General features: G+C 38.9%; 1 protein-coding gene across 11 annotated transcripts in view; it reads left to right on the top strand.

Moving 5' to 3' along the window:
- Positions 1–15209, top strand: part of obsl1b (obscurin like cytoskeletal adaptor 1b) — a 32569-nt gene that overhangs the window by 2814 nt on the left and 14546 nt on the right. Inside the window, exons 2-26 of one of the 11 annotated variants that reach the window (XM_082176651.1) lie at positions 19–1138; positions 2477–2746; positions 2848–3108; positions 3216–3521; positions 3592–3858; positions 3953–4228; positions 4348–4623; positions 4796–5071; positions 5375–5650; positions 5987–6232; positions 6444–6770; positions 6866–6940; positions 7564–7998; positions 8443–8703; positions 8858–9088; positions 9279–9560; positions 10370–10645; positions 10907–11182; positions 11486–11761; positions 12280–12555; positions 13107–13382; positions 13467–13739; positions 13959–14234; positions 14323–14598; positions 14673–14948. In XM_082176651.1, coding sequence (XP_082032777.1) covers positions 124–1138; positions 2477–2746; positions 2848–3108; positions 3216–3521; positions 3592–3858; positions 3953–4228; positions 4348–4623; positions 4796–5071; positions 5375–5650; positions 5987–6232; positions 6444–6770; positions 6866–6940; positions 7564–7998; positions 8443–8703; positions 8858–9088; positions 9279–9560; positions 10370–10645; positions 10907–11182; positions 11486–11761; positions 12280–12555; positions 13107–13382; positions 13467–13739; positions 13959–14234; positions 14323–14598; positions 14673–14948 — 7561 coding nt within the window. In that variant the 5' untranslated portion in view covers positions 19–123. Of the gene's footprint in view, positions 1–18; positions 1139–2476; positions 2747–2847; positions 3109–3215; positions 3522–3591; positions 3859–3952; positions 4229–4347; positions 4624–4795; positions 5072–5374; positions 5651–5956; positions 6233–6443; positions 6771–6865; positions 6941–7563; positions 7999–8442; positions 8704–8857; positions 9089–9278; positions 9561–10369; positions 10646–10906; positions 11183–11485; positions 11762–12279; positions 12556–13106; positions 13383–13466; positions 13740–13958; positions 14235–14322; positions 14599–14672; positions 14949–15209 lie in introns of all 11 variants that reach the window. The other 10 variants (XM_082176646.1, XM_082176649.1, XM_082176650.1 and 7 more) reach the window with 10 other exon arrangements.

The raw sequence follows: 15209 nt of genomic DNA, 5'->3' as shown, positions 1-15209 counted from the left end.
GTGTGTGTTATGATTTAGAGTCTTACTTGATAAACGGCTGGACAACAAATTTCTTTTAGAGTAATAAAGAGACTGAATGCCTGTAGCCTGTCCCTCTGAGTGGAGGTTGGCAAGTGAGCAGGGATGGATGTGTTTGGTGGAGCGCCACGGTTCCTGGCCTACCCTCGTCCTGTGGTTGTACAGAGTGGCACAGATGCAGTTCTGAAATGCCAGATCAGTGGGGATCCCAGACCAGCAGTTATATGGGAGAGAAACAATGAGAAGATTCACCCAGAGGGCAGATACCGGGTGTTTGAGGATGGCAATGTCTACAACCTCATCATAACTTCTGTGACAATGGAGGACAGTGGACAATACATCTGTAAGGCCAAGAACTGCATTGGAGAGACGTACGCAGCAGCCACTTTGAAAGTAGAAGGCGAAGCACAGGAGATGGAATTTCGGGAGGAAAACAAGCCGCGCTTCCTCATCAAGCCCCTTTCGACTAGAGTTGGACGAGGAGAGGATGCAATGTTCTCCTGTAAGCTATGGGGAAACCCTCGACCAGAAGTGATGTGGGAGAAGGATGGCAAGAAGTTGAATGAGATTTTTGAGAGCACACATTTCACCATCAGCTATCAGGATGGAGGGTGGTTCCAGCTAAAGATTTTCAAAACAAGAGCACCAGACGGAGGGGTGTACACATGTAAGGCCAGGAATGAATTTGGAGAGAGTCTGGCAGGGGCTGTGCTGTTGGTGGATGCAGGACCAGGACACGAAGATGAAGGGAACCGTAATGGATACACTAATGGCCACTGGAAAGCACATCAGGGAAAACAGAGAAGTGGTAGGCAAGTTGCAACAAGGCTGAAAAATGACCCACTACCAAACTCAGCCAAAGTGAAAATGTTTGCAGTGACAGAAGGGAAACATGCAAAGTTTCGTTGCTATGTAACTGGGAAGCCAAAACCAGAAATATTATGGAGGAAAGATGGGAGACTAATCTTGTCTGGGAGACGGTATCTCCTGTATGAAGACAGAGAGGGTTACTTCACACTTAAAGTTCTCTACTGCAAACAACAGGACAATGGAGTTTATGTCTGTTCTGCTTCAAACACTGCAGGCCAAACCCTGAGTGCTGTACACCTTATTGTCAAAGGTAAGAGTCACCTATACGATAAATACAGTACAATACAAATTCAATAAAATGTTATGGTTTTACCACCTGATCTATAACATTATACAGTATATATTAGTTTGGCATACACTTTAAATGGCCTGTACAATTAATAAGCCAGTTGCAAACTGTTGTGTCAAGCATTTGGTTCCTTAATCAACAGTAAATTCTATGATGATTCAGTTGTAGGAAATGCATCAAGGGAGCTTTAAAATTACCTGACCAGGCCAAACTCATTAACATGAAATAGATTCCATCCAGTCCTATATCTGCAAAATCACTTAAGCTTTGAAAGGCCTGAGGCCCACACATGTGATAGAAATCTCTGGAGGCAAGCTCATATTTCTCACATGGACCATCAAACAGTCAAAACTGATTGCTTTGCATGACTATATTGTATCAGAGCCAGGCAACACCATAAAGCTCAAAAGGGTTTCGAGTCACCAAGGCTAAATTGAAGGTATGACTACTAAAGCAAGCACGAACAAGACAAAAAAATACATCAATAATGTCAAGGATGTGGTGTCAAGATATAACCAAAAAAAAAAAAGCTAGATACACCGCAAAAAATAACTTACCGGTAATGGTATTTTTATTAATTTAGCAATACTGCTAAAATCTTAAGACTTTCATAAATACGTTTTCATAAATGTTTTCTTTTCTTGAATGTGAGCCTTAGTGCACTGGCAGATTTTTTAAAAACTTGTTTATACTTAAAATCATTGAACACCACCAAATACCCTCCTATTAAAGATACATTTTCTGAAAACTAGTCTAAATGTCTTTAAGCAGGATTGATTCTCAAATAAATTTGTGTTTCAATAATTTTTTGATATTTTAAATTGAAAAAATAGAAAAAAATACAGTACAAACAGTACTTTCCAAAATATAATAGTATAATAATACAAAAGCAACATCATTACTGATTACAGATTACCTCAAAGCCACTACTGGACAAAGAAAAGCAGTATCAACTAGATTACTTTGAATTTCCATGTGTAACAGAAGCCAGCTAGTAAGGAAACACCAGTTTGAATCCCGCTCAGAGCGGTGCGAGTAGAATCGGAGGGGTTACACATGCATGAATATCCATGCTGATTGAGGCTAGTGTATGCTGGTGTTGTTATAAAAGGTTAACATGCAGTTCACCAGAAAAACTTTTCGACCAGCATGGTTTGTCTGGTGAAACTGTTCTATCAAGGAAGTCTTGCTGACTAAGCTTGTTAAAAAGCATGCTGGGGACACCAGCACATCTATCCATTACTGACATAAAGAAACTTTTAAAACTCTCCTTTTTGGGTCCTTTCCTTCTTGTAACAGAGCCACCTGTTCGATTTAAGCAGCCACTCAATGACTTGCAAGTATGGGAGAGAGACTTGGCTGTTCTTGAGTGTGAAGTTCCTGAGGACTCTGTTCCAATCACATGGTACTTAGAAGACAGACGACTACAGCCTGGAGCCAAATATGGGATGGAAGAGTGGGGGACAAAGCGTCGACTGACAATTCGTGATATTGGAGTTGATGACGATGGGATTTATCTATGCGAGATGGCTGATGGGGGTAGAAGCATTGCAGAGGTAGCAGTCAAAGGTAAAACAAAAAAGTTATATTTATTTCCCATCATCTGTCTGGGAAAACAAATTCATCTGATTAGCATTTGCAGTTGTATAACTGAAGTGACTCTCTTGAAGGCACTATAGTAAGAAAGCTGCCACGAAAAGTTGATGTCCTGGAGGGGGAAAATGCAGCCTTCTGTGTGGAGGTGGAGGACGAGGAAATGGACATTCATTGGTACAAAGATGGAACAGAGCTAAGGGAGACCCATCAGACCATTCTCAAATCTTTTGGAAGGACACACATTTTGGTCTTTGTAAACACCACACCACAAGACTCTGGTTTGGTCATGTTCTATGTGGGTAGATCAAAAACTTCATCTCAGCTACGGGTGAAAGGTATGACAACTTTTTTGGGGGATTATTAATATGTAAACACTTGTATTCCATAATGTCCAAATGTATAATTTTTTTTTAACAAACCTCTTCTTTTGTGCTAATTTTAGCGGCAAGGCACTGTCCACCAAGCTGTCCAATTGGGGTACAGATAAACACAGAACGAGCGAATGCAGCTCTTCTTTCCTGGTTTCCAGCACAAGACTCTCGAAAGAATCCACCTTCAGGGTACATAATTGAGAGACAAGAGGTTGGCTCACAAGAGTGGCTGCAGTGTTTGACTACAGACTCTGCAACCTCAGTGGAGATTCTTGGCGACAGTGTTCCATGCGAGGCAGACTACAGATTTCGGATATGCAGTGTCAACAAATATGGAAGGAGTGGAAACGTAGAGTTCCCTCGAGCAGTTCACCTTGGTAAGCTCCTTTATAAGGCTGTCCATTACATACATATAAAGAAAACACTAACAAATCTCATTCTTTCTAGTTCCAGTTGCCAGAATCCAAGCACCTCTACAAGATGCTTTAGTACCAGAGTGCCAGGATGCCTGTTTTACCATTGAGCTATCTGCCTCAGTCATAGGCACTTGGTTTCTAAATGGAACTCAGCTTCAAGACGATGACCGGTTCTCAATAAGACGTTCACGTACACACCAGTCCCTACGCATTCGTGGGGTACGAGACACAGACAATGGAGCAGAGATCACCTTCATTGCTTACGGAATTCGAGATTCTGCTGCTTTGTATATACAAGGTGAACACTTAACTTTGATTTCCTTGCATTGAGATATATTTATGAGGATATTAACAATTGTTGTGTTACTGGCTTTTATATTCCTCTTAATCAGCTCCACTGGTAAAATTCACTCCACTTTCTGAAATGGATCGAAACAAATTTGTGGAGGTTGGCAACCCTATAGTACTCTACTGTGAGCTGTCAGACCCTGAGGCTCCAGTTCGTTGGTATAAGAATGGTGTTGAACTTAAATCAATGGAAGGTCTGCATATCCAATCAGAAGGAACAATGAGGAGGATTGTCATCCAATCAGCGGATTTTTCCCACTCAGGAGTGTACAGCTGCGACGCTATTGATGACGTCATCAGGTTTAATGTGGAGGTTGAGGGTGAGTAATTTTTGTTCTTAGTTCTCCTTTCAAAATCAAATGAATATGTCCAATAAAAGAATCTTGCACTTGCAAGTCTCTAAAGTTTACTAAATACTACTGAATGAAAACACATATAGCCCCACCAGTGAGGTTCTCAGTTCTTCCGGAGGGTGAGAGGAACAAATCCATTGAAGCAGGCTCAACAATAACACTGCAATGTGAGCTCTCAGATCCACTCGCCCAGGTCTCCTGGTACAAAGATGGTGCGAAACTACTGCCACAAAGTGGACTAGACTTCAAATCCGAGGGCACAAAGAGGGAACTGTTTGTCCAATCAGCTGAATTTTACCACTCAGGGGTGTATAGCTGCAAGACAAGAGGTGATGCTGTCCTCTTCAATGTGGATGTTAAAGGTGATTTATATTTTTACAAGTGAATTAAGTTACATTTTCATTTTGCCAGACAACTAACAAATGGCAAGACAATGGCAATGTTGATTAAGTTAAAATATATTTCAAACTAAATGTAAAAAATGACTATTCAAATCATAAAGTGGGACTTAAAACACTCTAAAAATATCCATAGCCCCACCTGTGAGGTTCTCAGCTGTCCCAGAGGTTAAGCGGAGAAAGTGCATTGAAGCAGGCTGCCCCATTATTCTGCAGTGCGAGATTTCAGACTCTACTGCACAGGTCCAGTGGTACAAAGATGGGGATCAGCTCCTTGTAGAATCTGGAGTAGACTTCAAATCAGATGACTGCATGAGAACACTCAGTATTCAGTCAGCACACCCATCTCATGCCGGTGTGTACAGCTGCACAACAAAGGATGATGTCATCAAGTTTCATGTGGAGATAAGAGGTGATTTTATTCCTGACTTACAAATTAACTCTATGTCTTCTTGCAATTATGCCACTAACAATCACTGCTTTCTGTGTTGCGCTTTTGTCACATTCTTTAGAAATGTTTCAAAGATTTTATGTTGTACATTACCTCTGTCTCCTTTTTTTCTGCTTTAGTTTTACAATTTTGGATCATCTTTTCAGTCATGATGTTCTTGTATACTCAGTTGTTACAGTACATGTTATCTTAAAGCAATAGGTCCTTTAATCTGGGTAATTTCTTGTAATTCTTGATGATTCTGATACAAACCATCATCTGTAGCTGAACCAGTGAGATTCTCAGCTGTTCCGGAAGCTGAGAAGAATATATGCACTGAAGCTGGTGGCCACTTTGAACTCCACTGTAAGGTCTCAGATCCTACAGTCCCTGTCCGCTGGTTCCACAACAATTCCCAGCTTCAGCCAGAGACTGGTTTGGATATTCAGTCAGAGGGAGATGCAAGGACACTGGTAGTCAATCCAGCTGTACCTAGTCATTCTGGATTGTACCGCTGTGAAACATCTGATGACTCTGTCCAGTTCACTGTGGATATCAAAGGTGATTTGTGACTTTTTGAGAAACTTGTACATCCAGTAACACATTTGCAAAACTAGATGCACACTAAAAATTCAAGCTTTTTTTGTTGTCTGCATCTCTTAGCATCGCTGTTATGGACATGCCTCTCACCATGCATCCAACTTATGGGCAGTGATTTGAGACAGATGTTACATGTTTTGCATTACTTTATTTAACTTGCTACTTGGCAGATGGTCTGAGAATTCACAGATTAGGCAGTCTAGATAACTTTTTAATAAAGGATATTAATTCTGTATATTCTTTAATAATGCAATGGATCACCTTTAGACCCACCGGTGATGTTTTCAACATTACCAGACACTGTGAAGAACCAGATGGTTGAAGCAGACTACTCCACTGATATGCACGGTGAGATCTCAGATCCAAATGCCAAGGTGTGTTGTTACAAGGATGGTGTAGAGCTCGTCTCAAAAAGTCAGCCTCATATCAAATTGGAGAGTACCAGGAGGACGTTGGCTGTCAAGACAGCACAGCCCTCTAACTCTGGATGGTACGACTGTGTGAGAACGGACGATGTCATCCAGTTTAATGTACAAGACCAAGGTGATTTTCAAATATTTGCTTCTAATCTTCTTAATGTTTTTGTGTGACAACTAACAATTGTGTGCTCTTCGTAGCTTTTTTATTCTCTTTTAATGTATTCTGACTGTTACTTGAACATGCCCTTGGTTTCAGTGGCCATAATTGGTTCTGTCTTTCTGCGTTTTGAAAATAGTCACATTTAATGCATTCCTCTATCAATGGTCATCTGTAGTGCCACCACCAAGATTTATGGCTGATCCTGAAGTTGAGATGACCAAATGCAATGAAGAAATGGAACCTGCTGCACTGCATTATGAGATCTCAGATCCCACTCCATATGTCAGCCAGACCAAAGATGAGGAGGTCATGCTTCCTCAATCTGAACCTGCAGCTGAATTGGAACTTGAATCTAAATCTGAATTTGAACCTGAAGCTGATCCTGAAATTCATTCAGATGAATCTAGAGGAACTTTAATCATCCGCTCACCTGATACATCTCTTTTTGAAGTAAACAGCCCAAAGACACCAGATGATCCCATCCAGTTTGAAATGGACAAAGGTGGTTTGCCACTTACTTGTACGCCATTCTGTATAAGGAACATTGACATGACTGAAGCAAGTCAGTTATTGTTTTCTTTGTGGCTTTCCTAACAGCAGAACTGTCTCACTATGAGGTGTTCAGTGGTGAGACCTATGGTGACTCTGTCCAGTGCACTGTGGATATAAAAGGTGATATAATGCTACCTCAACCCAAGCATTTAACCCAGCACCTCTGTGCCACTAACAAGGGTGGTTTTAACTATCCAATGGCTCTTCCTGGAGATGCTGGTCCCCTGCATCTTGGTTACCTACCCAAAATAGCTCCCAAAACTAATCCATGCTATCCTGTCTTTATCCAACATCCAGTTGGTCTGCAAACCCTTCTTCCAAACTAACACTCATTCTATAGACTTACATATCTTCATTCTTCATTGAAGCAAATTTCATTTAAACCTATACTGTACACTGTCTACATTTGCTTGAGTCATCTTGTTCATGTGCCATTCAGAATCATCATCAGTATTGTGCTGACTGAATTATAGAGAACTGGAATACAGAATGAATGGTTGAGTGAATGAAAGTTGGTGATCTGACTTCTTGCGTAATCATGTTTTGTTTTTAATATGTGTTTTAACCAATATTTGACTTGTTTTTAGACCACTCTGTGATATGGTCATCTCTCTTACATTTTTTCAATCTTGAAATAATCTTAAAAATTAACCAATCAATAAAACTACATCTTTATAAGCTTTTCTGATTATGAAGACAGAAAAGTACTTCAACTTTTCTTTGTGTAAACCACTCAACTATAGAAGAGTTCCTGGGAACATCAGGAACTGAGGCTGAGATCAGATCTGAAAAAGAGAACAACAAACTCACAGCGGAAAGATCTGGAGAAGGGACCCAAATGTCCATTCCAACAACCTTCAGACTGACCCAAGAGGAACCACAGCCAGAACCAATGATACATCCACAGTTACAACCAATGCTACATCCACAGTTACAACCAATGATACAACCACAGTTACAACCAATGATACAACCAATTCTACAACCACAGTTACAACCGATGCTACAACCCCAGATACAACCACAACTGCAACCTCAGCTTCAACAGCTGCAACCACAGTTGCAACCAATGAACCAGAAAAGTACTTCGATTTCCGAAGATGAAGGCTCAAATCACATCACAATACAAGAGAGTGATATGGATCAAGATGTCTTAGCTTTTAAGGTGGATGTTGAAGGTGATTTAAATAGTTAGCTCCATCATTCTGCAAATAATGATGAGAGCAAAATATAAGCCATTGACATTTACCACCTAACAACCACTTAACATCAATTGTCTATTTGGATCCATTTACTGAATTTAGAAACAAAAACAGCCCTGTTCTATAATGTAGCTGCATTTCATTATTATTCACCAGTAAAACTCTTATCACCAAATATTTATCTAACAAAGATCATCTCACTAAAAAATGCAACAGTATCATCTTGAATTTAACTTCTAGCAGAAAGAGAAAAACATTTTGACATATGAAAAACACTACAAACCTATAAGGCCTGTAACCTATAACCTGTAAGGCTATGAATACATAAGTGCAGTTTAGCTTAGTTGACTTAAAATATGCAATGTAATGTGTCACAATTGTAATATATGTCTCTTTTCATATAACTTGAAATATCCCTAGCCTCGAGGACAAATACCACACCAATTTGTGGAATGGATGGGCACTTGCCAATTGATGCAGACTGTTCCAGTGTACTGCTAACTGAGAGCTCTGACCACACAACTCAAGAAAAACCTATATCCTGCCAACAAGATGAAGCAACGGTGATATTCAATAAACCTACAACACAGAAAGGGCTCATCCAGTCATCAAATATATGTCTGCAAGAAGCACATAAGACTGTTACCAAGGATGAATTTGCTTATCAAGAGGAACTGAAAGGTGATTTAAAGCTATGTTTAACAGCATTAATGAACAAAAGCAACTAACTTCGTCTGGCTTTTTGCTTAAATGTTCTGTACCCAAATTGATTCACACTCTTGATAGATAACTCACTATACGATACTCACATTGCTTTGTCCCCTCAAAACTGAAGAACCTGGTCATAAAGAAGAATTATTTACACAACCATTTGAAACTGAAGATGTCCAACCCATTGAAGGTGATTCTCCAGTTCATTGGTACAAGGACAAGATACAATTTTACTCTGAAAATGAAAATGGACATATTCTTGAAATGGAGGAAGGTGAACGAAGACTAAATGCTCCAGCCACTGACTTGGGTCAATCAAAGGATGATGACATAATATTTAAGGTGGATGTCCAAGGTGATTTTAAACTAGTTTAAATCCACACAGATACATGATCAGTTTCAGTCATTCAAGCTTTTTTTTTTTTTTTATAAATAAATAAAATAAAATAAATAAATACAAAATTATAAAAACATTAATTTAAAATATTACCTGCTTAGGTCAAATTGTCTGCTTACATTAAAACATATTAAATTAAACCCCTTAGCTACATCTTTGCAAACTTCAAGTACCGGTATCCATGAGACTGAAAGGAGCGAATCAAATGATGAAACAGTCATTACTAATTTTCCACAACCTGAGGTATCAAGCACAATGGCAGAGGTGTGCTGGTACAAGGAAGGTGAGGACCTCCAACAATGTGACGTTATCACCCAATCTGAGGAGACTTTCAGAGCTCTTGTTGTCAAAACAGCCGAGCCGTCTCACTCTGGGGAACATGCTTGTGAGACAGATGATGTCACCGTACAGTTTGCAGTGGACCTACCAGGTGATTCATCAGTCATCTACGCCAGCTCAATCCATCCGATTACCAAACTAACCACTTCAATCATGCAATTGTCACTAATTTTCTAGAAACTTTTGTTCAAATAAATGCCAGACTAATAGGTTGTTGTAAGATGTTACAACGCTAATGAACATTTCAGTAAAGAAATTACTTTTTATCCAAGATAGTGCTTTTTTCCCATTGACCTTTTTCCCATTGAAGTAAAACAATTGGTAAGACCAATGTCTAAAGTGTGTTTAAAGAAAAAATTACTGTAATTGCCTCCTTCAGATATCAATTTAGAAATGATCCTTTTGATATATTACTACCATTACTACTAATAATAAATTCTACTAAATATATAGTATACTGAGGAAATTACAGAAAATCCAATCACTAACAAATGTACAAAGGCAAAGGCCTGATACATTGGTAAAAAAAAAAAAATTGTTTTCAGTATGTTTGTCTTTAATGTTTGTTTCCCATGTTTTGTCTTTGTTGTTAAATATCTGTTACTTTCCATGTTGTCCTTTACTCTTGCGCTACTAATCTTTCATCTTATATTTTGATGTTTGAGAATGTCTGTTTTGTATTTTCATTTTATTGATCATTACAGTTAATAGTCAGCATATTCTTAAAGTCATGTTCATGCCAAACATACTCTTTCATAAAACTTTGAATGATTGTCAATATTTTGGCTCATTCTTAAGAATCAAGTTGAGAAAAACTATAAATATAAAATGAAATGAATGTTTTAAAAAAAGAAAACAAACAATATAAAAGTAAATGTGTCTGTACAAAATTGTCTGTAGCTCTTCCAGTGACGTTCTCCAGTGTCCCTGAGGTTCAACGGACCAAATGCATTGAGTCAGGAAGACCCTTTAAACTGCAATGCGAAGTCTCAGACCCTGATGCGCAAGTCTGGTGGTACAAAGATGGGATTGAGGTGCTTGCTCAAGATGGTATTGTCACTGTGAATGAGGAAGCAATGAGAACACTCTCTGTGCAAACTGCTGAATTATGTCATACCGGAACATACAGCTGCAAGACAAATAATGACCTCATCACATTCCATGTGGAAATCCAAGGTGATTTGATGCTTTCTATCATGAAGACACCACATGAAATGTGTGTAAATCAAGTCAAGCAATCTCCTTCATTTAACCATGTATAGTGGTTATTCAAAAGCAAAAGGCAAATATTTTGTCCTTTATCCCTCAGAAGTAGCTTGACATATTAACTGATCACTCAAGCACATGAATTTATAAATAGAAGAAAACCAAAATAATAGCCAGTAATTTTCCACTAAATCATACAGTTCTTTCTCTATGCCACTGACAACACTGTAGCTCCATCACTGAAGTTCATTCCAATTTCAGAAGTGGAGAAGAACAAGTCCACCGAAGTAGACTCACCAATCGTTCTGAAATGTGAGCTATCAGACGCTACCGCTCAGGTGCTCTGGTGTAAAGATGGTAAAGAGCTGGCCCTAAACCCTGGGCTAAATTTCCAAACAGATGGAAATATGAGGAAACTAACTGTTCAATCAGCAAAACTGTCTGATACTGGAAACTACACCTGTCATGTTCCAGGTGATACCGTATCATTCATGGTGGACGTTCAAGGTGATTTTCACAACACTACCACACAAATTAACTATTAAATGCTGTGTATGCCCTATGTATATATATATTCCTTTACATTTCTAATCACTCCCTGTGGAAAAAAAATATCTCCTGTAACATCTTTTACCACCCATTTAAACTCTGCTTCTCTCACTTCTTGATAACTGTGCAAATCATGTGACTAACACATCTGTAGGTTAAGACTGCCTAAATGTCTTTCAACAGATTTGTACTTTTTTTTTCACAAATTAATTTGTTGATAGTCTAAAACAAAATGTATTTACATTTTCCAAATTTTCATAGCTCACCCTGTAAGGTTCTCAGCACTCCCAGAAATTGCAAGGAACAAGTTTATTGAAGCAGGCTGTCCCATTATACTTCAATGTGAAATCTCAGACCCTACTGCCCAAGTTTCCTGGCTCAAAGATGGAGTCAAACTCCAACAAGACAGTGGACTTGACATCCAATCAGAGGGCACTATGAAGACAATGATCATCCATTCCGCTGAGCTCAAACACTCAGGCGTGTACAGCTGTGAGGCTGTGGATGATCGCATAGCATTCAAGGTGGATGTTGCAGGTGATTTTGAGTCTACATACTTTTTCTCAAAACCACTAACAATGTGTCAAATAACGCTTCATCCACTAAATGCTGTTTGCCCTTATCAGATTTTAACAAAGAATACATTCATAACCAAATAATCAAAGCCCCATTTTGTTAAACCCTACAATGATCTCCTCACCCCTTTTAATGACACAAATAACTACGCTATAAAAAGGATTGTAAAGGTTTTTGAACATCTTTCAAACCGCTTATTGCTATACAATATTACTATATTGTATAGGTGATGTCACCTAATTTAGACCTGCTCATTAAGTTATGTTCAGAATAATAGGCTTCAGAACTATAACACGAGAGATCAACTCATAATATACACACGGACTCAGCAAAGTGTCTCATTCATTAGCCGTACGTAAGTTTTAATCTTTTTCATCAATTAATTTCATTTTTTCTCATCAATTATCTGGATATATAACTTAGAAAGGCTTTTTCTTTTGGTAATTCTATTAATTTTGACTGAACAAAAATCCTCTTAGCTCCACCAGTGATGTTCTCAGCTGTTCCTGAGATTGAGAAGAACAAGTCAGTTGAAGCAGGCTGGCCAATCATTCTCCAATGTGAGATATCTGATCCAACAGCCCTGGTCCAATGGTACAAGGATGGATTACAGCTCCTACCTCAATCTGGGGTTTACATCAAATCACAGCACACCATGAGGACACTGGTTATCCAATCAGCAAATGTATCCCACTCTGGGTTTTACAGTTGTAATACTGCTGATGATATCAGTGATTTTTTTGTGGATGTTAAAGGTGACATATAAACCTTACCCAAAGTATTCTGTTATATAACTAACAAATACATAAACTTAGTAGAATTCAGTTTCCATTGGGTGAAAGCATTCTTCTCTACCTTTCAACAGATCCATTCTGCTGCTTTTATGGGCTCCTTAACCATTTCCATAATGCAGGAATATTTTTGAAGCTTCACAAGTTTGTTTGCAATTTTTCCACCAACTACTGCCATCCTTAGATGCTATTTAACCAGCATATTGGTTCTCTTTACTTAAAAAACAACAACAACAACAACAACAACAACAAAAAACACTTACGCTGGGCAAGCATGCCTTGTAACCATTATTATCTGTGCTTAATAGCTCTTCATTCTCACAAAGCTTTCATTAACTCTTCATTCTCTTTTTCTTTGTATTTCATTTGGCTTATAGAGTGGAGAAAGAGTTCAACAGGGCTGGCCAAGCAATCATCATCAGTGCTTGAATTGCATGCTTAACATGTCATACTTGTGTGACTAAGTAAAAGTAGCATAACAAAAAAAACTAATGACCACTTCCTTCTCATTGCAGCACCTCCTGTGACATTTGCCTACATACCAGAAGATGATCTGCACAGAAATATTGTAGAACAAGACAATCTACTCCTTTGCTGTCAAGTGTCCAGGTCAGATGCTACTGCACAATGGTACAAGGATGGAGTAGAGTTAAAGTCTAGTGACAATGTCCTCATAGAGGCAGAAAACACTTTACGAAAGATGATCATCCTGTCCGCTCAGCTGTCTGATTCTGGAACATATACCTGTCGTGCTGGAGATAGTGCCTTAATATTTAAAGTTAACGTAAGAGGTGAGTAAATGCGTCTATATTCCTATCAGTCAAAATCTGATAAAATCACATTTACAAGGCCATTTTCTTTGTTTTGCTTTACAGAACCTCCAGTGATGATTGTATATCCCAAGGAAGACGTCCACCTTGACCGCTATGTTCCTGAAGAAATTGTCCTCAGCTGTGAACTTTCACGACCAAATGGAAAGGTGACATGGTTCAAGGACGGACAGAAACTACAAGAGAGTGAAAACATAAAGCTAAAGACAGAAGGTCCATATAGACGGCTAAAAATTCTGCGCAGTGGTGTTGAGGACTCTGGAGAATATGTCTGTGACACAGCTGATGATTCAATATTCTTCAATCTAAACATAAAAGGTATCAAATTCAGGTTTAAATATAGCATTTACAAGAAAAAGGAATTTGTGATGTCAGTTTGTGATGTTATTCAATTGGATAAGATTATACTTTTTTAAACTTGGAATAACACTGGTGAATTGCATGAATTGTGTGCAATAAGATCAGGAACGTGCATTAAGAACATTGATAAGGTCAATTTTGATGTCATGTTAACTTTTGTGGCATGTCCCCCTAAAGAACCACCGGTGCGCATAGTTTCTCCAAGCCAGTCCCAAATGGAACTTTGCCAACAGACTTCTGAGAGGATGGTCCTGAGCTGTGAAATCTCTAGACCCAATGCCACAGTACGCTGGTATCGAGATGGTCTTGAAGTGGAGGAGAGTGACAGCCTAATTTTGGAGGTGGATGGTGTCTATAGGAGGCTTATTATCCCAAAACCTACTGTCAAAGACTCTGCAGAATATGTCTGTGACACCGCTGATGACTCAGTAACCTTCTTTGTAAATATTGCAGGTGTGTCAAAGACCCTATATTTAATCGTTCGTAATTTAAAACAAATGTCAGTTCTCAGTGTCAATAATGACTTAATTACTTTGTGCAGAGCCACCAGTTAGATTTATTCGGCCAAGGAAAATGACCTATGCAGTAGAGAAACTTGTTGGAGACATTGTGGTCCTTGAGTGTGAAGTGTCTCGACCAAATGCTGAAGTTAGCTGGAAGAAGGATGGAGAAGAGATTGAGGAGAACAGCAACATTACTATCACAGAGGATGGCACAAGTCGACAGTTAACCATTCACTCTGCCGCTTTTAATGATGCAGGGCAATATGTCTGTGATGCCAGAGATGACGTAATGGATTTCCAAGTGAAAATCAAAGGTACATTTCAGGGAAAAAGAGATTTAAAAAAATAATCACTGCAACCAACTAAAACTCTACCCTCGTCCTTCCAGATCCACCACTGAAAATACTGCGGAAAGCTGACATAGAAACGAAACGCAAGTTTGTAGTATCTGATGCGATTGTGTTAAAATGTGAGATCTCAAGAGCAAATGGGGTGGTCAGTTGGCTTAAAGACAATGAGAAGGTTGAGGGAAAGGAGCATTTCATCTGTGAAGAGGAAGGGACATTCAGATCTCTGATTGTCCTGAGTGCTGAGTTGAGGGACTCAGGGGAGTACATTTGTGATGCACAAGATGATAAAGTTGTCTTCAATGTTACTATAGAAGGTACTACTTGTTAAAAAGCAATGTACACAATGAAAAACATGCATGTACATGGTCAGACAAAATGTACAAAACTTGTACCTTTATCTTGTCATTGGGCCAATATCCTCAAAAGTACACTTTTGTACTTTATCTACCTACCAATAGGTGTATATTGCACAAAGCTGTATCTTTGAGGGTACTGCCCCAGTGACAAGCTGTTGTACTCCAAAACGTTTTGCTTTTTTTTCTGACAGTGTACAAAAAATAACTAATTATTTTTGT

The sequence above is a fragment of the Leuciscus leuciscus genome (genome assembly GCF_965113295.1).
Source record: "Leuciscus leuciscus genome assembly, chromosome: 7".
Classification (NCBI taxonomy): Eukaryota; Metazoa; Chordata; class Actinopteri; order Cypriniformes; family Leuciscidae; genus Leuciscus; species Leuciscus leuciscus.
This window is presented reverse-complemented; position numbering and strand designations above follow the sequence as displayed.